Source organism: Protopterus annectens, chromosome 7.part0 (assembly GCF_019279795.1).
Source record: "Protopterus annectens isolate FY-2018-M chromosome 7.part0, PAN1.0, whole genome shotgun sequence".
Lineage (NCBI taxonomy): Eukaryota > Metazoa > Chordata > Ceratodontiformes > Protopteridae > Protopterus > Protopterus annectens.
Window position 1 is genome coordinate 1,504,566,842 of NC_056739.1, and position 25,014 is coordinate 1,504,591,855.

The 25,014-nt window shown below is 41.1% G+C and overlaps 1 protein-coding gene across 1 annotated transcript in view; it reads right to left on the reverse strand.

The window, feature by feature from the left end:
* The window catches only part of BRPF1 (bromodomain and PHD finger containing 1), a gene marked incomplete at its 5' end in the record, with an annotated part of 1,674,836 nt that overhangs the window by 1,435,611 nt on the left and 214,211 nt on the right, over positions 1-25,014 (reverse strand). The window contains one exon of the mRNA XM_044076412.1: positions 11,069-11,185. Within this exon, the coding sequence (XP_043932347.1) occupies positions 11,069-11,185 (117 nt within the window). The remainder of the gene's footprint in view (positions 1-11,068; positions 11,186-25,014) is intronic.

The window sequence follows — 25,014 nt, forward strand, 5'->3', positions numbered from 1 at the left end:
GAGATGCTGAAGTGGCCACAAGATGTACCCTGACAAAACAGTACGAAGGTCAGAGGCTAGAAGCTCACAGATATTTGAGCACCAGTAATACAATCTCAGGTAGGATCTTTGTTAATGGGCAAGTACCAACGTCTCACGTGTGTCAATTTACAATTTTCTAGTAGCAAGACTTCTTGCAACCTTTAGTACCTGCAGCATGTCCTCACAGAAAAGTTGCCTAAAAGATATCAGAATCCAAGCAAAAAAAATAAAAAGTCACTTTGGGGTGTATCAAACTCCCCCTTGTCTTGTGTGAATAGATGCAGATAGTGATGATGTTTGTGTTTGTTGCCCGCAGTCAGTTCTACAACAAGGAAAACCAATAATGTCTGGGCCAAAAGGGGTCACCACAAATATTCTTTAGAGTCTTTCTGAATCTTCAGAACTACTCTGGATATCCATGGAAAGGGTGGAATATATAAAGAAACATTCCCATGAAGGGAATAAAAAAGTATGTATTGTCTGTTCTGAAACAGGCCAAAAGGTCTCTCTGATGTGTTTGACCAGAACTGGTTCAATACCCAGACGACCTCCCTTCTTTCAAACTATTTGTGAGGATCTCTCCTGACTGCTCAATTTGTCTGCCACTACGTACTGCTTTGACAGACAGTAATATCTATGGTGTTGTAGAACAGCTTGAAAATAATGTGCTTTGGACTGTGTTTGAGGAATCCCACAGGCCTCTCATGAAATTCTGAGTTTGTAAAGTTACAGACTCATTTGGAGGACGAGGAGATAAAAGGAGAGGACATGTCACTGGTAATATCTATAGCATCCCCCAATGTAGTTCCCTTTATATAAAAGCCAAGATAGGTATTTGAAAATATAAAGAATGAAAGTGCTGGATCCATGTGTTTTTATTCATCATATAATTTCTCATGTATAACCTGAAAAAGAGGAATCATGAGAAATGAAGATGCCATGAACCCCCGAAACCTTAAGTCTCAAGCTGAAGATGCACGGACTTGAGAAGCTCAGGAATGTTTCTAGATAAAGCCTCACCTTTCTGAAATGGTTAAGATAGATTTCTGAACGTTTTATCTGAATCCTAGATTGGTCAGAGGAGCTGAATCCCATGCTCAGTTTGGGGAAAAAAACTCTGCAAAGATGACACATCCAAAAAAGGAAGAAAAAGTCTGTTAGGAAATGGAGGAAGGAAAAACTCCGCTGAAAGAAGGCTTTTGTATCCCTCCAGAACTCTCTTTAAACACCAGAGAGTCACAATCTGCTGCCCAAAGGAATACACAGCCAGCTGTTGGGATTGGTTTTAAGAGATTAGTGCAGGAAGCATGGTAGTATAGGCTTCCTGAAGTTGTAAACTGTCCTTTTGTTAGAAAGGTTCCTGCTTATTATTAATACCTTCCTGACATCTATATTGATTATTACATGTGGAAGACTATCTGGGAAACTGGGGGGGAGGACTGATAAATCTGAAAAAAATCCAAAACTAATTACCCTCTTTCATGAGAACATTTTTGAACCAGAGTAGATCGGCCCAATAAAACCTTTTCCTCTAAAGCTGAATTAAAAAATTCAGACTTCTTTCAGCAGAAAGCTTCTGAATTCATGCCAAAGGCATATCTCCTGAAAAAGTAGCATTAGCAGAAGCCCAAGATACAAGTATCTGCACAATCTTGCTCATCTTTAAGGCATTATAGATAATATTAGAGGTGTGAAGATATGTGAAGGCTGCCAGCCTACTTAGAATTTTGTAGATAATTCTGTGTCTTGTGGCCGGCCAAATACCAGAGTCAATGTTTTTCTGCATTGGCTGCTGTCGTTTGCTGCCCGACATTAGGTCGTCAGTGCTATAAAGGAAGGCAGCCGATGCCATTACATCAGTTTTTCTTGCCCTAACCAGAGGCCCAAGTAAATAAGGAAAAGTGGTCCTGGTGGCTAAAAGCCATCATTAGAAACTGTCTCCCTAAAGAAAGAAGATATAAGGGGGAAGGAGGGTGGGAAACCAGGACTACAACAGTGAATACACTCGAACATCTACATTTATAAGTGTACACAATTGTAGTATGTTCTTCGTGTTTCAATGTTGCAGTCATCACCTGAGGGAGGATTCCCAAAGCTGAGGAGAGAGGTGGTAGGATTAGTAAGAGACCTAGGAATGGGTCAGCATGCCCTGCAGAACTGCAGAAGCAAATCCTGCCCTAGCCTTAGAAAACAGAGGTAGGTGGTAATGCTTGGTAAAGGTATGGACAGAAGTCCAGGTGGCAGCTTCCAGGATGTCTCTGGTCAGAACTCCTCTGAGGAATGCTGTGGAAGTGAAGGCTGCCCTAGAGGAATGGGTTCGAATAGACTTGGGTGGGGGGGGGGGAGGTTCCCATGCAATCTGTAGCAGAAATGGATACAGTGTGAAACCCATTTTGAAATGGTTTGTTTGGAAATGGGCTTCCCCTCTGCCCATGGTGCAAACCTGACAAGTAGTTGGTATGTTTTCCTGAAGGGTTTAGTATGGTCCAGATAGTATCTGAGCTGTCTGTGCATGTTTAGTGAGTGCAGAATTCTTTCCCCCTTGTTTTGACAGTTAGTAAAGAAGGTGGGTAGATGTGCGGCCTGTTTGAAAGTTGCATTAGATACCACCTTGGGCATAAAGGAGGGATTAGTCCTCAGGGAGACCCTGTCTGCATGGAAGATGAAGAATGGCTCAAATGACCATCAGTGCCTGAAGTTCTGAAACCCTTCTGGCTGAGGTGATAGCTAGGAGAAAAGCAGTCTTCCAGGAGAGGTATCTTAGTTCTGCTGAAGCAGCAGGTTTGAAAGGTGGTAAAGTTAGTTTTTCCAAAACATAATTCAGGTCCCAGGCCGGAGTGGGTGGCCTTCTGGGAGGTCTGATATTAGAAGCCCCTAATCAAAGGATGGGAGAGAGCATGGGCTGTTCTGTATCAAAATCAGCTGAAATGGCTGAGGCGTGGATTTTAATAGAGGAGAAGGAGAGGCCACTATTATGCAAGCTCCACTAGGTAGTCCAGAATAAGAGGGATGGTAGGTTGTGAGGTATTGCCCCCTCTGGACTGGCTCCAAGAGCAGAATCTTCCATTTTCCTGCGTAAGATTTTCTGGTGCTGGGCCTTCTGGCCTCTAGGACCTGTTTGCTTAACTGGAGCCCCTTGTTTGTCTTTAGAGTAATATCCATGCTGATAGTTTGAGAGTCTGCAAGTATGGGTGCAGCACCCCCCACCTGAGTTAAGAGGTCTGAGATCAAGGGAAGCTGCCTAGGAGGCTGTAAGGTCAGGCTGCACAGTAAGAGGTACCAATGTTGTCTAAACCAGTCTGGAGCAATGAGGATGGCCTCTGGTTTCTCCTCCCTTATTTTGATCAGTACCTTGGGAATAAGAGGCAGAGGAGGGAATGCATACACAAACAGGGTGTTCCAGGGGAAGGTCAATGCATCCACCTTACACGCCAGGTGATGATACTCCCTGGTACAGAATTTTTTCAGCTGGATGGTTGAGATGCAAAGCAAAGAGATCCAGCTCCGGAGTCCCCCATGCATAAGTGATTTGTAAAAAGATTTTTCTGTGGAGCTGCCATTTGTGGGGGTCCAGTAAATTTCTGCTTAAGTGGTCTGCCAGGGTGTTGTTAATCCCTGGTAGGTATTGGGCTAGCAGGTGTAGTCCCATGGAAGAGGCGGTCAGCCAGAGGTTCATGGCTAGCCTGCACAGAGAGTAAGACTGGGTCCCTCCCTGTTTGTTGATGTACCACATTACTGTGGTGTTGTCTGTTTTGACAAAGGAGAACCCATGGCTTGAGACGGGGTTTGAAGGATGTCAGAGTCTTTTTTACTGCCATCATTTCCTTCTGGTTGATGTGTAAGGGAAGGTGCTGGGGATCTCAAGGACCTTGGGTGCACTTGCCTTCTAGGTGAGTGCCCCAAGCTATGTCTGAGCATCTGTGGTAATGGTCTGCCCGGTTGGGAGGAGGGTGAAGGAAAGACCCTTGTTCTGGGCACAGGCCCCTGCCCACCAGATAAACTTGGCCCTTACACAGGTTATCAGAGGTAAAGAGGTCTCTAGAGATTGAGAGTGCTGACACCTAAGATTCTTTAGGTACCACTGAAGTTTTCTCATGTGAAGCCTGGCCAGCGGAATTAGAAGGATGCATGATGCTATGTACCCCAAGGCTTGCAGTAACTTCCTCACAGTGAGGTGACTTCTGGAAGCCAGCTGGGTAAAATAGAGAGGCAGGAAGCTCTGCTTTTCTGGGGATAGGAAGGCCATTTGGGATGCTGTTTCCAGCAGTGCTCCCAAGAAAATGATCTTCCTGGAGGGTGTTTGCCTTGATTTCTTTTCACTGATGACGCACCCTAAGGAGGGTTTGACAAAGATGAGGTCCTTAAGGAGCTTTTCTGTGCAATCTGCCTGAATGAGATAGTCGTCCAGATAAGGGTAAATTTGTATATTTGTCTGCAAAAGGCTATGGCCGGGGCTAAGCATTTGGTGAATACCCTGGGAGCAGTAGATAAACCAAAGGGTAGCGCACAACTGAAAGTGTTGTGAGCCTGCTCTGAAGCGAAGGAATTTCCTGCAGGATTCCCTTATGGAGACGTGGAGGTAGGCATCTTTTAGATCTAGGGTAACTAACCATGCTTGTTGTTTTGTCAGCATAGGCAGCAGCTGCTGAAAAGTTAGCATTTTGAATTTGGGGACCACCAGGAAGGTGTTCAGAATGGATATATCCAAGATGGGGTGCCAAGTGCCCTCTTTTCTGGAACAAAGAATAGTCTGGAATAAAAGCCTTTGCCTGTTTGATCTGAGGGGACAGGTTCTACTGCCCCTTGGGATATGAGAGTTTGGACTTGCTTCAATGCCTCTGCCCACTGATTTGGAGGCAAGTCTGGGTACCCTCTTGGAATTGGGAGTTCGTTAAGAGAATTTGTATCCCTGAAAAAAGATCTTTAAGACCCATTGGTCCTTTGTTACAGAAAGCCAATTTTGTTCGCAGAGGGAGAGCCTTCCTCCTAGTTTTTGGTGAGTGAAAAGAGGGCAGAGGGAGTCAGAGTTTTTCCCATAGAGGGATGGCTTAGAACTCCCTGCCTTTGGAGTGGAAGTGGTCCACCTGTTTGGTTTTCTGCTGTCCCTGGGACAGGAGTCTGGGTGGTCTGTCCTTGCAGGGCTTACCTTGCCCTTGTCTGCTAGGTGCAGGGAAGGACCAGTGTTTTGAGGGACAATTACTGCTGAACCTAGGAGGTTGTACCTGAAGGAAATCTTTTACTGTTTGCATAGATTTTGCTTTGTCTTCCTTCTTTTTAGGTACCTCTTCTGCTTTTACTTCAAACAAGCGGTCCTTATCCAAGGGTACCTCAAGTAATTTAGATTTGGCATGATCAGGGAGAGGTTGTTCCTTCAGCCATGTATGTCTCCTAATGACAGATCCTGACACTGCTGCCCTGCTTGAGGCTTCTAGGGCGTCATATCCACAGTGTAATGAGTGTTTTGACAAGTAGAGTGCAGTCAATCTGCTAACTCTTTCGAATTGGCACAGTCAGGAAGGGTTGAAATCTTTGTTTTAATAGTTCCAAAGTGTGTTGCTATTTTAACATGTGGAACTGACAGTTGAGTGCTCAGATATCTAAGGTTGCAGAGGTGTATACTTTTTTAACTCATCTGTCCAGAGCTCCGGAATCCTTGTCAGAAGGAATAGGATTCTTTGCAGAACTAGCCTTAGCTCCTTTTGGTCCCTGTGAAATGACCTCCAGGTCTGCAGCAGGATTTCTGTACAGGTATATTTGAGAATCCGGTACTCTAATACCTGACAGGTTTTCTGGGAGCATGTGGGAGGGTGTCAGGAGTTAAGCTGGATTCATGGAAGACATCAACCACCTCTAAGATTGGAGGGATGGCCAAGGGTCTGTGATGGGGCAGGTCTAGAAACTCTCAGTCTCTTCTTAGACTGAGGAAAGTCCTGGGATTACCAGTGGAAATGTTCCCCGAGGGTGTGAAGGGTTTCCCCAAAGGAAAGATCTTCTGATGGGGAGGCACAAGGAATGGAATCCTCTGCATCTGAATCCTCATAAGCAGTCAAAAGTTGTTGTTCCTCTTTAAAATCTGAATAATCAGACTCCTCAGAATCCTGTTCTGTCAGTATTTCAGAAGAAAGGACTCTTTTCCTTTTAGAAGGTGTGGCTTGACTACCCCTGATAAGGGTGATAAGATCCTACGCCATTTTAAGTATTTGAGCTTGGGGTGGTGAAGCAGGAGTAAAATGGTGGCTAGAGGTAGTTTTCCTAGGAGTGGCCTTGCCTCTAGGCCTAAGAGTATCCATCGGTCTGACAGAAATGGTAGTTGGAGGAGAAGACGTCATTTTTTGTCTAGAATCGGTAGTGCGAAAAACCTCCTCAGAAGCTGGTGCCTGCGTCGTGGCTCTGGACCCAACCAAGGCAGAGACAACCAAAGGCTCAGGAGACTAAGATTTCTGCAGCATACCGGACTCCTAATGGGTCTCAGCAGAGGCCTGCGGAGGTACTGATAGAGGCATTAGGGGATGCGAAGGCACCTCACTGAATTCTGGAGAACTGATGACCTGCTTAGCGGTAGAGTCGGAAGGTTTAGCCTTGTGTGGTATGTCTCTATCTTTATCCTTATGTTTTTTCAGAATGTCTAGGAATTATTGGCTGACGGACGCCATTTCAGAATGCAAAGACGGAAGACAAACACCTGGCTACAATAAGATCTCTACGACAAATAGTTCTCATGTTAAAGAGGGCAGTGAACTAGCAACAGGGGATGTTGTGGTCTGGGTCTAAACAAGTGACGCATTATGAATGGAAGTCTCGGTGTGGTATTTGCTTTCCACAGGCGAGACAATTAACTGTTTTGGACATCAGTTAGTGCAAGAAAAAGGAATGTCCAATGGGGTACTTAGCTTTAGACATTTTTAGCTGTAATTCACACTCTGCTAGCGACCGACCGGCACACTTGCAAACTTCTGCTAAGGGCTCCACGGCAAGAAAGACTGATGTAATGGCATTGGCTGCCTTCCTTTATAGCACTGCCGACCTGACGTCAGGCAGCAAGCGACAGCAGCCAATGCAGAAAAACATGGACTCTGGTATTCGGGCCGGCCGAGGGCTACCAGAGCAGGGATAGCCCACAGGTGATGATTGCAACAGTGAAACACAAAGAACATCAGGCATTTTGGGAAAGCGTGTGGGACAGCATGAACACAAGCAATACATGCCTTGCAAAAACACTAGCATACTAAAATCATGTCAGTACCCCATCAAAATAAAACTAGTCTGGCATAAAAAAAAATGGCAGGTAAGTTAGTCTGACAGAAAAAAAATGGCATAAGTTGTCACATTAGTCTTGCAAAAACACAAACAGTACACTCAAATCCTGTCAAACTCCTTATAACCAAGATTGAATCTGACAGAATAAATGACAGGTTAAGTTATCACAACATGAACATGAAGTACATTCTCTGTCTTTGCTCCTGTTCAAATGAAACATTGACCCACACTTAAAAGTTTTACAAAACACAAACATTTGCACAGGCAGTGTATTTATACATCAAATAAGCCCCCACACTACCCAAAGTTAAAACTAGTGATCCCAGACAGAAAACAATCCATCATCAGGAAATACCAGGTTTCTTAAAGAGATCTTAAGTTGTATACACAAAAAGCAAAAAAATATATACACTCATATATACATATATACACACAGAAAATATGTAATTTAAATGTCTTTAGTGTGTGTCTGTGTGTAAGCTTACCTGCCAGAAAGGAGATTTAAGATTGGATGCTGTTCTTGTGAAGCCTCTGAGCAGTTTCTTCACAAAGCAGCAAGTACTGAAGATTTTCCACTCTGACTGCTGATTTTTTTGGGCTGAACAATAAGTAGAGTGAAAGTGTGGGAAGGGGCCAGAGCTTTTGGAAGATGGTCAACTGCTGTGGCTTAGACTATACGGGTTGTGTCCTGCCCAATGACTACTGCAGCAGTGGGGATGATAAACATAAGGCAAGCTGTGTGGGAACCTCTGTAATGAACTGGTCTGCCACAACAAAACTTCTCTTTTCTCCTACACAGGTGAAACCACAAAAATAAATTTTCTCACAGAACAGGAAAAGAAAGTCCCCAATAGGGTACTAACCTGCTCAAAAGTTCAAACAAGCAGACCTCCGAATGGTTAATGACACAGCAAAGACCAAGTCTGACTGAAATCTTCAATGGCAAGAAAGTTTTGAATTTTCAAGCTCATATGTATGCTTTTACACTAGCAAGTCCTTGTGCTTCCTTGGATGTACAGTACATGTGGAGGAAGTCCAAAAGCTTTGGAATATGGGCTGGACATCTGATCCTTGACAGGATAGGTCTCCCATATAGCTATATGCTACTGTAACAGTAATCTAATGATAAACATCACCCTATACTCCTTCACAACACTAATGTGAAGATATGCATTCTGGTGGTCCAAATATCGTATCCATTTTGCTTCTGGTGGTCCAAATATCATATCCATTTTGCTTCTGCCAGAGAAGTAAAGACTGACAGCACCAAGACCAAGTGGAAGATTTGAGAACATGTATTTAGGTTGCTTACATCCAAAACCGTCCTGAGATTTGGACCTTCACTGGCCTGGTAGAACTTCTTGCTTAGCTCCATTGTCTAAAGGTTTAAAATCTATACCTTTGCAGCTTTCTCTGGATGATGTGAGGTGTCCAGCAAGGTTGAGAACAAGAGGAAGAGAACTTTGTATCCCTTGGACATAACTACCCTCACCTAACTACCCTTCAATATGGTTGTCCAAGCCAATAGAGGACTCATGACTGCTTTCCAAGGGGAGCAACTAGGCAAGTCCTTATGGCTGCTGCTTACCACCCTGAGGCAGAGCACACCTGTTCAAATATAGATGACGCATACACATGCTTCCATAGCTCATCCACTACCTTAAACCAACAGGTGGGAGAGCTGACAGGCTAGAATATATAAGAATCATCTTAACAGAAGCTGCCAATACCAAAAAGTGTCTGGATTAAGAGACTCCCAACAAAAGCTGCATTCTTTAGGAAGGTGCAAGACATGGTGCAAATTTAAAGGACTGGGGTTACTGTATATGGGCTCACCCAGGCAACATTGGTGCCAAATATTAAGATGGATGCCAACAATGGGATCACCTAAGAAAAACTGACGGTAGATATGAAAGCATCCTGCAGCATATTCTGCAGGAATATACAGAGTGCCAGGCCCCTTTCTGACAAATCTCTAGGATTTCCCTACTTTGAGGTTGTAAGAAGGGGATGCAGAAAAAGCTGTATCCTCATCATCATCCAAATTAGTTGATGAAGATTTCGCAGGAAACTCAGGTGAAACTTTGGAGTTTAACAGTATGAAAAAAGACTTTTAAGGGCTGAAATAGCCTGATGGATTCAAATCTACCCTAGGTAATAGCCCACAAGGTTACAGACTCAACAGCAGATGTATTTGGTGTTATGGGTAATGCAGGTATCACAGTCACATACTGGTTCAGAACTGAAACCAATGCTGATGAACCACAAGCCTGAAGCGTCCCAGGTCATATCTTAGAGCATCAAGACTGATGGGTCTTATGTCAGTGACAAGAAAGGATGAACAACACTCAACTCCATCCTAAGCATTGGCCTAAAGGCTCCTATCAAGGTTGCCAGTGAGTCATCCAGACCATATGTGATGTTGATCTTGCTAACAAGCGGAGCCAAGACGACTAACACCAAAGAACATATCAATACTTCGGCTACTGACACAGGCTGTTTCACCACAACATATGCCATACCACTTTTAGTCAGCATCTTCAGGTACTGTCAAAAGCCAATATCATGTTGACTGGAAAGGAAACCTCTGTATCCCTGGGTTTAGGAAAATAAGAGCTGGCAATTTCTATCCTCCACTGTAACAGTGGAAGAGGAAGATACCAAATAAACTTCTAATGAGCTCGAAAGAAGGCCAGCCATAATAAACTGGCAATAATTAAATTATATTAAAATTAAATGAAATTAAATTAAAAAGCATTAGGTTTAGGCCTTGTGTGTCAAGGATTAAGAATACAAAATGAAGGAAACGTCTGTCAGATACAGCAGTAAAGGCTATAGACGGACGTCACTTGACAAGAAACACTGATTTTCTGTGACAGCAGGCTTCATACTTAAACCATCTCAGAATCTGGACAGGACATTTGGGAGCACTTTGGAAGCTTAGACTTCTTTTAGTAGCTCCAACAGCTGAGTCCTAAAAGGATTCAGACACCAAGACAGATGTACTGGGTTTAGCAGAATTTCTCCGTGTAGGAACCTGTACTGACAAATGCTCTATACAAATGAAGTTGCAATTTGTCTTTCATATGAAACAGCTTTAAGGAGGAAATGTTAGCATAAATAATGCTCCTGCAGTGTGGTTGTTCCCCCAAGCAAATGATGCACTGAACATGTCTATCCTATGACAGCTTTTCTCTATACAGTCCCACTCATGAAACCCTCACTCCATTTTTGAGCTGCTACCCAAGAACAATGCCCAAATTAACAAATTCTGTTTTTGTCTGGGAACCAGAAGTAAAAACTTCATCTTTGGAATACCTTCAAAAAAACATAAAATGTATTTATTTTTATAATTAAGAGAACAGGAATGCCCACTTATAAAATACTAATAGAACAAGTAAACTACTTTAACACAGTGATGCTAAACAGTTTTCAAAAAAAAAAAAAACTAGGAAGAAAAAAATGACCATGAAGCTGAGGAGGTCCCTAGTCTCATGAAAGAAAAAGTCAATATCAAAATCTGAATAAATAAAAATACCTTAAAAAATGATAAACAGTAAGAACAATAAAAACGGGCAAGAATAAACTTATCACTCACTACTTTTTTTAATGATAATATATGTGAAAACAGCCAACATTCATTCATGTTATTTATACAGTAATGAAGACCTGGAGAAGGAGTGCAGTGTGTGCTGCAACAGAACTACTCATACACTGAGGAAGTTTAGTTTGCCCAGCAGTCCTAACACCTATGTATGGCCTTAGTTACCAAAGATGGGCCTACTCTTACCTTATCCTTTATGTCACAGCTGACCTGGTTTTCAATTTGATGTGGTACAATGTCGTCTTCTGGTTTCCCCAAAAAGTCAGTGAAGAAAGAAGCATCCAGTAAGTCCGTTCTAAAATCCTGTGGGTTAAGACTCTATTATTAACCAAACATGCCTTCCTATGGTAACCACAGAACTTATAAAGTACATTTCAGCATCTGCACACCAGTTTCAGCAGAGGATGCGAGTTCCATTTTTTTTTCATCCAACCACATTTTATTAAAGAAAAAGCTTCATATACGTAAGTAGATGCAGAATATTCAATTATGTATCTTAACATGTCAGCCAGCTACAGATCTCCACAGCCCACATTGCAGTTAGATTTTTAACAATCTAAGAGTTTACATAGTAAAACATATAAAAAAAACAAAATATAAAAATTTAACTATTTCTAAAAAACAAGTGTTTTGGGGATCATCTAGACTGCCATACTACTACTAAACATAGGAATGTAATTTACAATGTATGAAATCAGTTTACAGTGCCAATTACTAACCTGCTAAACCTTGGTCAGAAAATATTACTGTGGTACTTAATACCAACCCTCAAATACCATTGCCCACTCATCCCATTTCTTTAACATTTTTTGCCTAACCTGAGCAACTCAGATATAAATCTCAGTATCCTTCACCTTCCACACTAAAGTATCAAAGTCCTCCCCATCCAGAAGGCCTTTCTTTTTCAAAACCCTAGTTGCAACCTTCTTTGCTAATAGCAAAGTGATACAAAACAGAGAACAGACTGGGATCCAAGTGAGAAATGGCTATATCAGGCCATAACTTCTCTGTGAATTCCTGAAGTTTCTCTCAAGGGGCATGAAGTTAGAATAACCTCAAACTTCTAATTTACCTTTAATGTCAACCTTTTCTAAGATCCTGGGAGTAAATTTTTTTAACTAATCATGTCCTTTTTATAGAAACTGCTAGTCTCAAGGAAGCATCAACAGAACTGTAAGTGCACTTCAGTTTCATTAGTGAGTTTTTCTAAGTTTTTAAGGTCATCATGTAATAAAGATATTGTGCTAACTCATTCAGCTAATTCAGACCATGTCTTCTAGAGCACCAGATGGGACAGACACTAGTCCTAACAAAAAGGTAAGGGGAGAAAAACTTTTCCCAAACCTATCCATGTGTCTATATTTGGATGTAATATGGCTAATGAACTCTCTTTCTTTAGCTTGTTAGTGTAAAATAGTCTGCTTTTAATCATTAAATACATCAATACTGCCTACTGAAAACTTAAACAACCAAAAACCTTTCTTGCAACCATAAGTTGAGTACAAGTATCTTCTGATTTCGCAATGGAAAATCTATGAAAAGTACTTGGGAGAAATTCATCACTGACTCCTTTAACATCTTCTTACAATAAGTTTTTTTTCGGAGATGAAGGACCTCTTGAGAGCTAGTCAAAATGCTTCAATGAGGTTAATGCTTTCACCAAGTAACATTCTCAGGTGGAGAGTCAAACAACTGAGAAGATGCATCAAAGTTAGAATGTGTGCCCAGAGATAATGTTGCTTTTTTATACCTTGATGTACCATATTATTTAATATTGTACTTTTTGCTTTATATATCTTAATGTATCACTATACTTACTACTGTATATGTTTGTAACTACTTGCGCAGCTTTTCTCCCCGAGCCTACCCTGAAAAAGGGCTTTCGCCCAGTCGGATTAACCCGGTCATGACATGTCAAATAAAATAAAATAAAATTACATGCTTAATTATTAATCTAAATAATACTCTTGCAAAAGACAAGGGTAGTAACAGTTGGGTATTAATTAAATGTTCTCAGTATCATTACACAGATTCTAAGCTTTTGTTTTAATATTCACATTATGTTTAAAGTTAACAATTTACCACTATGTATATTAACAAATGACTGCTGAAATAGCAGAAACACCAAAATGCATGACATCATTGAACTTTAATGTCATTTGATATACACCAACAAAACATACTTCCTTAAACTCTGCTATAAACTGGCTGCATCACAGCTAACAATTGGGTATTTTTGTAGTTATCTATGCACTAACTTTACCAACAAGATGATATGGTAAGGAAAAGGATGAAAACAAACACTGGACCCAAAACTGTTCTCAGAGTCAGAAATAAAGATTATGCCACAGTTCAAAAGCTAGTTTGATAGTCTAGTTCATCAAACAAGTGCTGATGTCATAAGTAATAAAGCCCTATTCTTAAGTATGTAATACTACTCAATGCTTTAGTCAGGTGTAAACAGGTGGCAATGAAAACTCACATCACTGCAACAGAATTGGGACCAATAGTACTTAATTCTCCCTAGCACTTCAAAAACACCTTCATGAAAAGCAAATATTTTTAGACTACTTGGGGAAGATGAGACTTTAGGTGTCAACTACTCCACAGGGTGGAGATAAATGTGTGCTATTACATAAATTGGAAACAATTTGTCTAAACTGTTATGAATGTGTTATTTGGAATTCTCTCACATTTTGTTTTGCACAGTTCATTGTAAAGTTTAGTCATACTGTCCAAAGTACAGTGCTGCTGTGATTAGTTAGATTAATCGTATTGTGTGCCTACAAATATATGGTGGTTGTGCTGTTTGAAAATATCTGTCTCCTCATGAAGGCTGACTGCCAAAGCAATAGGGAAAATAAAGTACTACCGTTCCTGCTACCAATGTCGTGACATGGTGTTTTCATTTACCTTTTCATGGCATATTAGTACTCCTATATAAAGGCCTTTACCTTACTGATTAAAAAAAACTTAGTGAAGACTAGACAAGCATGTCTAGCCAGCTAAAAAACAATCAAGCAAAGACAAACACTAAATGTCATGAACTAGTACAGAGATGAAGCAGCTGTCAAAGCATTTGCCAAACAGATTGGCTAAGCTTAAAATTTAAATTTTATTTACTCTGATGCTTGACCTCAAGCACTTAAAATTTATTAAATCATCATAATCACATCAGCTCAAAGGCAGATAAAGAATACTCAAATAGTACTTTTGTCTCATGAGCCCACATCCAGAAAAGGAGAGTTCTACACAGCTGAAACTGAAGAATCTGCCCTACTTTGCTGGCAAACACCACAGCATTTTAAGTGTGGACCTATCAAACTTGTTAGGTCCAGTTTGGGTACAGATAAGGAAATTGCAATAGTCAAAGTTTCACAAATTTTAGACACAGCATCTGGAATTCAGGAGGGGCGGATATACTTTGTGGGTGGTTAAGAACAGACATTGGGCATATACTTCTACAGAAGTTCTGGTGGAAGTTTCCAAAAAGAGGGCATGATTCCACTGTCTGTCAAGACATCAGGACAGGTGGGGAACTGGGGAAATAATGCTTGGGTGTACAGTGCATGAAGCATAACATCACTGAATGAATTTTTTCATGTTTCAGAGAGAATGGCAGTCTCTACTGCCTCTCCCTTTCTTGCCCATGGTCACCAAGTTTTACAGGTTCATTCATTTTCAGAGTTTCCTGGTCTGCAAGCCACTGGTGGAAGGCTTTGTGTATATAAATTAACTGCGCCAAAGCTTCAAGTTTCCTTTTGCGCAAATAGGCCTTTAGGTTTCCAAGCACTACATGACCAAGTACTATTCTAAAAATAGCACAGTACTCTCAAGAGGAGATGTGTTCCTTTATTAGACAAAAAGGCACTGGGGGGGGACAACTTTAGGCAGAATTTGACTTTCACGTATACACCTGTTAGACTGCTTTTCTAGGGGCGTCACGGACCTTAGAATCTAGAAATTTCCAATTTTAAGTTCTAAATTTTTATAGGCAAAGGAGGTATCAACTACCTTATCTGCAGAAAACTCATGGTCACATAGGACACATTATAGAAAAGAATCTTGGCACACAGTGCTGGATGACGGCTGCATCTTTTTTGTTCTCTATGGTTAAAGTTGAATTCTGTTAAAAGCAGTGAAATTCAACACAAACTTTGGTCTAAAGATGAGTGAAGATGCCATCCCTCAAAAGATGCCGAACAGAAAGGTGGTGATTGAATCTGTAGACATATATGGGAGATGAGGGGGACAAGATACCCAAAGTAGTCATCTTTAGGTCCTATTCCCTGTACTGAAAAAGTCTAAATTACTGCTGAAACTGGCTATTAATGAAGCTGCCAAACAATGTGGGAGTATTAAAACTATCGAACTTAACAGGGCTTTTTTGATGCATTCCCTCAAACAACTGGAGCAGATCAAAGGTGATGAGAAGTAAAATCTACATGAACAGCAGAAGTCATACAGCTTTGTTAAACAGCAGCTGAACACTAGAAAAAAGGCAGACAAAAGTTAAGCAGTCAACCAAAAGAAAGTTTAACTGCTTGACAGGACAAAATGAGAAGGGCAAAGCACAGAATGCATCATGCTTTGGAGGGAGAGGGAAAAAGATGAACTTGATGGACTTTGGTAACATTAAGATGGTGGTTTGGGCAGGGTTTGCCAAGGAACCATTATGTATCAAATCAATAAAAAGACTGAGATGCTGGAGGATAAGGTGAAGAATGTTAAAAATAGGAACATTTTGGCGTTTTTTCACATCATATTATAAAAATGAACAAGTACTCTGCAGATTCTGGCAACAAGGGCTTATATTCGCTGCTACAGGTTAGCTAGTGATTGCATACCACGATTACTCAGAAGTGACATCAAAACATGAGCAATAAGCTTTATGGATATGATTTGAAAGTTTAAAAAGAAAAAATGTTTAAACTGACTTTTCTGGGAACTGAAAGTATAGCACAATATCAGAATAATGACTTGAATACTCAAAGGAGGCTATTCAGGATCATAGATAAGTACTACACTACCTAGCCTCGTGGGCCATTTTAAGCCTACCCATTAAGTCTCAAAGATGAGAATTAAACCCCATATCTTGTGTCCGTGAGGTAAAAACCTTAACCATTATGCCAACCCCCATCTGGACTAGATATTGAATACTATCTAGATAAGGAAAAAAACATGTACATTTGACAAACTTGTATGTAACAAAGATAAAGAAAAGTACAGTTTTGTACCTACCATAAATGTAGATGTTCGAGTGTTCACCCTGCTGCAGTCATCACACTTAGGTTATCCTGCCGTCAGGCGGTCCCGCAGTCGGCCTGAGTTCCAAAGTCTTGGTCCGGCGTCGGTTGCTGTCGCTTCTTCCCTGACGTCAGTGCGCCAGGGGTACATAAGAGGCATCCGACGCCATTTCCTTCAGTTTTTCTTGCCCCAGATGTCAGGTGCCCCCAATAGGTAGGCTATATATATATTTCTATATAAAATGTACATATAAAAATAAAACAATACCTTCAGGCACAAGCAAATATACCAGAGGTTGTATAGGATAGAAGGTGTAGATAAGTCCAGCTAGTTCAGAGGAGATGGAGGGAGGGTAACCTGGATTGCAGCAGGGTGAACACTCGAACATCTACATTTATGGTAGGTACAAAACTGTACTATGTTCATCGTGTTACCCTGCTGCAGTCATCACACTTGGGTTGAATCCCAAAGCTAAGGAAGGGTGGTGGAGTTAAACAGAGTTAGAAGAAGCTAGTAGGCCCTGCAAAACTGCAGTGGCAAAACCAGCTCTAGTCTTAGAATATAGAGGTAAGTGATGGTGCTTGGTGAAGGTGTGCACTGAACTCCAAGTTGCAGCTTCCAGAATATCCTTGATTGGCACCCCTCTAAGAAAGGCTGCTGATGTAGCTGTAGCTCTGGTGGAGTGGGACCTAATGTTAGCAGGTACCGGTTTCCCATGATGCATGTAGCAGAAACGTATGCAGTGTCCTATCCATTTTGAAATGGTCTGTTTTGAGATAGCTTTTCCTTGTGATCCTGCAGCATAGGATACAAAGAGCTGGTCAGATTTTCTGAAAGCCTTAGTTTTATCCAAGTAGTAATGTAATTGCCTGTGAATGCCCAAAGAGTGCAGGAGTCTTTCTCCTTTGTTCTGGGGATTTGGAAAAAAGGTGGGCAAATGAATGGTTTGGTTTAGGGCCACACTGGATACCACCTTTGGCATAAAGGAAGGGTTAGTTCATAGAGAGACTCTGTCTTGATGGAAAATGAGGAAAGACTCCACTGCCATTAGTGCCTGTAGCTCTGGGACTCTTCTAGCTGAAGTTATTGCTAGTAGCAGGGCAGTTTTCCATGAAAGAAATTTTAAATCAGTTGAAAAAGCTGGTTCAAAGGGCGGCAGTGTAAGCTTTTCCAGAACAAAGTTGAGATCCCAAGTAGGTGTTGGTGCTCTCCTAGGCAGTCTTATGTTCTTAGCCCCCTCTGAGGTACTGTCTTAGGAGTGGATGTGAAAATAAAGGAGGATCCGTGTTGTAATGAGCTGAAATTGCTGAGGCGTGGATCTTAATAGATGAAAAGGAAAGTGCTTTGTGCAACATCTCAGTTGAATATTGTAGAATCTGAGGAATGCTTGGATCAAGGGGATTTTGGCCTTTAGCCTGGTTCCAGGCGCAAAATCTTTTCCATTTGTCTGAATAGGTTTTCCTGGTGCTGGGCCTCCTGGCCTCCAGAATGACATCCATAACAGCTTTGGATAGAGGTGTTGGCTGGTTGTTTAGGTAATTTGCCATGCAGCCAGGTTTAAAGTCTTGAGCTGGTTGTGTAGAATCTGATTGTCTCGTTGGGTGAGCAGGTGAAGAATTTGTGGTAAAATCCATGGTGGGCCGTGGGCCATGTACCTTAGAATTGGATACCAGTGCTGGCGTGGCCAGTCTGGTGCAATGAGTATCATTTGTGGCCTCTCTAATCTGACTTTCAGCAGTACCTTTGCTAGAAGAGGCAGTGGAGGAAAGGCATACACTGTTAATGTTTTCCAACTAAATGAGAGGGCGTCCACTTTCCAAGCTTGTGGGTGGAATGTCCTTGTGCAAAATTTTTGAAGTTGGTAGTTTTGGGGGTTGGCAAACAGATCTATGTCTGGGCATCCCCATTTTTGAGTTATCATTGCAAATATTTATGGATCTAGTTTCCACTCGTGGGGATCCATGATGTTTCTGCTTAGGTCGTCTGCCAATGTGTTTTTCTTTCCTGGCAGGAATTGTGCTTGTAGTTGAATTTGGTAAAACAGTGCTGTGTTCCACAAGGTCAATGCTTGCCTGCATAGAGGGTAGGAATGTGTGCCCCCTTGCTTGTTTATGTACCACATTACTGTGGTATTGTCAGTCTTTATTATTAGTTGTCCTGGGTGTAAGAGGTCCTTGAAAGCTGTTGGGGCATTCTGTACTGCTAGCATTTCTTTTTGATTGATACGCAGATGCCTTTGATCTGTAGTCCATTTGCCCTGAATGCACTGTCCTGCCATGTGTGCTCCCCAGGCATAGTCCGATGCATCTGTTGTCATAGTTTGCCTGGCTGTGGGTAAGTTGAAAGGCTGACTCTTGTTGAGGTGACATGCCTGTGCCCACCATAGAAACTCCTGTTGAAGGCAGGGAATGAGTGGTATCATTGTTTCCAAGCTGTGGCTGTGCTGAGACCATACGCTTTTCAGGTACCATTGTAATTTCCTCATATGCAGTTTTGCAAATGGTATTAGAAGTATGCAAGATGCCATGAATCCCAAGGCCTGCAGAATTTTTCTTGCAGGGAGTTGGGTGTTTGTTGCCATTATTTTGAAGTATTGAGTCAGCTGTTGTTGCTTGTCTGGCATTAGATAAGCCATCTGGGCCGTTGTATTCAAGCTGGCACCCAGGAATATTATGTTTTGTGAGGGCACTAGTTTTGATTTCTTTTCGTTTACTGTGTACCCTAGGCAACTTAGAAGATGTTTGACAAATGCCAGATGCTTTAAAAGAATGTCCTTGCTTTCTGCTTGAATAAGGCAGCCGTCCATTTATGGGTATATTTGAATTCCTCTGTCTGCATTATGGAATTACTGGTGCCAGGCATTTTGTGAAGACCCTGGGTGCAGTAGACAAGCCAAAGGGCAGTGCAGAGAATTGATAATGGGTTGAACCTGCAATGAAGCGGAGGCATCTTCTGCAATTTTGTCTGATAGGGACATGCAGGTATGCCTCCTTGAGGTCCAGCGTTACTAGCCAAACCTTCTTGCCCAGCATGGGAAGAAGCTGCTGTAATGTTAGCATCTTGAATTTTGGTACTTGCAGACAGGTGTTCAGAAATGAAAGATCCAGAATGGGTCTCCATGCTTTGTCCTTTCTTGGGACTAGAAAGAGTCTTGAGTAAAATCCTTGTCCTTGCTCCGGTGTAGGTACCCGGTGAATGTCTCTCATATCCATGAGAGCTGTGATTTGTTTTTGTGCCTCTGCCCATTGATTTGGTGGCAGGTTTGGCATTCCTTTTATCCTTGGCAAGGTATGAAAGTGGAATCTGTATCCTTGTGAGACAATGTTTAGGACCCATTTGTCTTTTGTGATGATGTGCCAGTTGTCTGCAAAAAGTGTTAATTTTCCTCCCAGGGGAGCTGCCAAGAGAGATTTGCTTGGTAGTGAGGGTTGAGTCATTGTGTTTGTCTTCTGCTAGCTTAGGGCCCGTCTTCCCCTCCTTTCTGGGTAGCAGTACCCCATTGGCAAGGTTTGTAGGGACCTTGTGACTGACCTCTGCCCCTTGGGTGTCTGTATTTGCCCCTCTGTGATCTGTCAGAAGCTGGAAAGGACCAGTTTTTTGTTGGCCAATTTCTGCTGAAACGAGGGGGTTGTACCTGTAAAAAAATCCTTGACCATCTGCATAGACTTTGCCTTATCCTCCATTTTCTTTAAAACCTCTTCTGCTTTGACACCAAATAATACATTCTGCTGTAAAGGAGCATCCAATAATTTTCCTTTAACATTATCAGGTAGAGTTTGTTCTTTTAGCCAAGCATGTCTACGTATGACAGACCTAGTAACAGCTGCTCTACAGGAAGCTTCCAGTGAATCAAATCCACATTGTAAAGTATGTTTGCCCACCTGTTCAGCTGCATGCAACAGATCCTGCATTTCCGTGAATTCAGACTGTTCAGAATGTGTGCTCATTTTTTGTTTTAATTGAGACATTAGGAATTGCTGACATTTTAGCATGTGAAACTGACAATTTAATGCTCTCATAGCCAGAGTAGTTGAGGTGTACATCTTCTTTCCCCATCTATCTAGGGCTCTGGAATCCCTTTCAGAGGGCACAGGATTTTTAGCCATAGAAGCTTTAGCCCCCTTGGGACCCTGGGAAATTGTTTCTGGGTCAGCCACAGGGCTTTTATAAAGGAATTTGTGAGAGTCAGGTATTCTAGTATCTGTCTGGTTTGGCTGGAGCAAGAGGTAGAGAGTCTGGATTTAGACTAGACTCCAAGTAAACATCATCCACAATGTCTAAAACTGGAGGGACAGCAAGTGGTCTGTGCTGAGGTAGTAAAAGGAACTCTGAGCCTTTTCTTAGAATCAGAGTAGTCCTGGCCTTCCCAGTGGAAATGTTCCCTCATGGTATGTAAAGTTTCCCCAAAGGAGTAGTCTTCAGGGGGTGATGCTGAGGGAATAGAATCTTCAGCATCAGAGTCTTCATATGGGGGAAAAGCGTAATCCTGTTCCTCAGAAAAATCTGAGGAAATTGAAACCTGGTCAGAGGAAGCATAATCCTCCTCGTCTTGGTTTTTTATCTGGAGGGGGACGGGAACCCCTGATTAGGGTAATCAAATCTTCAGCCATCTTAAGCATCTGTTTCTTAGGCATGGGGCCTTGAACTGGAGACTGATGTACAGTCTTTTTTGGTTTTAAGATTAGCATAAGATTTAATGGTGAGTGTAGTCGGTCTGTAGATACCTTCTGCAACCGAAGGTGTTTCTACCGCACCGGGGTCTCCTTCTGCTCTGGTGTCGGAAGGGCCTAATGAAGATGGCTGCGACAGCCTAGTACACTCTGCTTGAGAATCCGCAGCTGTCTGGGGTTCCAATTCTGCGGTAGTCAGGGGCTGCGTAGGCGCCTCACTGAAAACCGGAGAATTGGCGACAGGCCCAGCAGAGGCCTCTGAGTCTGGCTTGGTCCTAGGTTGCCTGTCCTTATCCTTGCGTTTTTTATGCATGCCGGTTATCGGCTCCTCCGACGGCATGATATAATTAAATTTCCTACCAAAGTAATGTCGTGTGAAGTCAAAACGGCATTTGATAGTTCGTTTATTAAACCTAGCACAAAACAGACAACCTGTGACGTCGTGGTCTGGGCCTAGGCAAGGAATACAATAAGAATGGAAGTCCTTATGAGGTATTTGCTTCCCACAAGAAATGCAATTGTTAACTTTTTCTGACATCGGACTGAGGCAAGAAAAGGTTCCCCAATGGGGTACTTAGCTTTATTGAAGACTTCGGACTGAAATTCGATTCGAAAATCTCAGGTGTCAGCCGACCGGCACTTGCGAACTGCTTCTGCTTCGGGCACCGCACGGCAAGAAAGACTGAAGAAAATGGCGTTGGATGCCTCTTATATACCCCTGGCGCACTGACGTCAGGGAAGAAGCGACAGCAACCGACGCCGGACAAAGACTTTGGAACTCAGGCCGACTGCGGGACCACCTGACAGCAGGATAACCCAAGTGTGATGACTGCAGCAGGGTAACACTAACATCTAAGGCATTCAAAATGTGAATAGAATCAAATCAATACAGGTTGAGGACTGAGAGGCAAAAAATAAAAAATAAAAAAATGAAGAGACTGCTAACAGCGTACCACTGCTAGTGTGGATACTCAAGGTAAAAATAGTTGGACATTTGGGAAGACACCATGTGAACTTAAGAAAGTTGAAAGACTTGTAAAGGACTGGACTATTAGGTTTGGTGGAAATAATGGTAAACTAGTTTAGATGAATATAAAGGATGAAGACCCCTGCAAAGTTTGAATGTATAGCTAAATTCTCTTTCTTCCACATACATTTGGGACTGTAGATTGAATTTAAGGTGCATTATCAATTAACTAAATATGATAGTATTTCATAAAGTCTGAAGAATATATTACGGTCTCTTTCAAATATCTAAGGGTATGCAAATGTAAGTATTATTAGTAGTAACTTGAGACACAAGTAAAACAAATGAGAATTGTAACATGCTTTAAATCTTTGTTATCTGAAGAACCTTAAAGGAGGCTAAAATTGACAGTTTACTATCCAGACAATTAATACTTGAGTTTACTGAACTGTTAACATATGCAAAATTCAAAAATGTTTCAAGTTTGTATGGTCTGTTAACTATGATACATTTCTAATGATCACAAAAGCAGGTAAAATCAAGTGCATATGAACATTTTTATGTCCAATGCTTGAGAATGAAAGTTAAACTAGAACTTAATAGCATATGGTGATATTAGCCACTGTATTTGTTTAGAAAGCCATCTGTGAAGTTAACCAGTGTCTTGAGAATAGGAGTTTTACAAAAGATAATTAGTCTGAAAGTTCAACCTGGGTTCAGATTTTTTTTTAGACTGAAATGATTAATAAAGTAAGACTACCCAGAAAACAAAATTACTCTGAAATGGCAAAAATCTTTTTTTTCTGATACGGTAACTATATACACAATAATTATATTTGAAACGTTTTAGTTGGTAGCTTGATATTAACTTGATATAGGTATAGCTGTGAATGCTTGCTAAATGCAATCCTGAAGATAAAAGTGAACCTGGACATAAGATGATTAGACCTATATAAAGAAAAATAAATCTGTAAGACTGAATATTTCTGCAACATTTGGTGAGAACTGACAAATATTGTGTCATTACAATGGAAAGTGAAAGTTTGCTTGTGTCTTTCGGCTTTTCCTGGTTAGAACTCCGGTCCGCTAATGATTGGCAGTAGATTTTTACGTGCTGGCTTGTTGGGCCTAACGCACAACCTTCAACGAAGGAATGCCCATTCACGCATGTCGCCACACAGAAGACGCTCTAACTGAGAATCGAACGGGCAACGTCTGTGAGGCGACAACGCTACCGCAGCACCACCACTGCAGTACAATGGAAAGTGAAAGTATAGTAGAGTAAATGGTGTGACAATATGGAGCAAGTATTAAAGAATGACGACAAAATGTGATAAGCAATATTCTGAGTGTCAGCTTGGCTTAGAATGCTTTATTGATCATAATGTGTCACTGGTTGAGTACACTTATATTTGCCTGGCAAGGTCTCATCCTATCAGGGTGCTAATGGGAGGAGAGGGAGCTGTATGTATTAGGGAAGTGTGACCACACCAACGGCTGGAAGACACAGTGCCTCAAACAAATTTATTTCAATACAACAAGGAATAGAAGCACTAGGAGCCACGAGTAACAGAATAGACTTTATTGTATCTGACAACCACTAAAATACACAAAGAAACGCTGAACTACTTCTCCGCATTTTTCGTCACAAATGTAACTTCATCAGCATACTAGAAATATTCAAACTCTTATTTTATATAGTCTTGTGACAGTACCTAACCAACCAATGCATCCGTTTAATTAACTGAAGTCCTTTCAAATTAATTTGGATGATTAAATACATTTATACAACCATTTGAGCATCTCCAAATGCATAAGAATACAATTTAATTAATTCATTATACCTTAGATATTTTGTTTAAATCAATGTTTTTTTTTTTTAAAAAACAATATCTTAAAAGAACACAATGCTGCAGGGAATGTTTAAACACCATATATAAACCGGATCATTTACTTATTTAACGAAGCTTCGATCAGCTTCATATAAAATTGGAAATGAATTCAGGGACACAGTGCATAGATATAGCTGAATAGCTAAATACCACCATCTAGTGGCATTTTGTGCAAATTACATGCGATTCTGTTAAAACCGCAAACTTATACGGTAATTCAGGAACACAGTAAATGGATATAGTTAAATAGCCAAATAGCTAAATATTACCATCTAGTGGCATTTTGTACAAATTACATGCTTTTCTGATAAAACCACAAACCTATTTGGTAATAAAATGCATCATACTATTACATATACTCCCTCTAACAACATAAAAATTCTATTATCTATACAAAATACGTCACTAGATGGTATTATTTAGCTATTCAGCTATAGTGTCCCTGAAATAGTTTCCAGTTTTATATGAAGCTGAGAGAAGCTTCATTAAATAAGTAAATGATCCGGTTTAAATATAGTGTTTAAACATTCCCTGCAGCATTGTGTTCTTTTAAGATATTGTTTTTTTTAAAAAAAAACATTGATCTAAACAAAATATCTAAGGTATAATGAATTAAATTGTATTCTTATGCTTTTGGAGATGCTCAAATGGTTGTATAAATGTATTTAATCATCCAAATTAATTTGAAAGAACTTCAGTTAAACGGATGCATTGGTTGGTTAGGTACTGTCACAAGACTATATAAAGTAAGAGTTTGAATATTTCTAGTATGCTGATGAAGTTACATTTGGGACGAAAAACGTGGAAAAGTAGTTCAGCGTTTCTTTGTGTATTTTAGTGCTTTAAGTGGTTGTCGGATACAATAAAGTCTATTCCTGTTACTCGTGGCTCCTAGTGCTTCTATTCCTTGTTGTAGCAGAGAAGTGTGATTATTCAGCTTGGAGAGGACATCTCCATAAACTACATAGAATGATTAGAGAAAGAAAGAATTAGAGGCACGTTGCATCAAGTTATGAAATGCAAACCCAATAAAACGACTGTTGATAACTATTGCGGCACTGCACATTCTTTTAAAGTACATAATGAAAACTGAAAGATTTGTACTGGATAATTAAACTGCAACACAAGTGTAGCTGGAGCAGAAAAAGTAAATGGAGGACACCTTGAGGTAGGCAAGAATGGGCTACAACCTCTACTGTCACAGAATATTACAAGCAAAAGCTGACCCATTTGCTGACTAATGGCATTTTAGAAAAAAGGACTGAAGTGCTGTGAATGCCAAACAAGAACCAGAAATAAACACTGTTCTACATTAGAACTGTCTGAAGTGTTTCTCCCCGGGCCTCTGCTGAAATG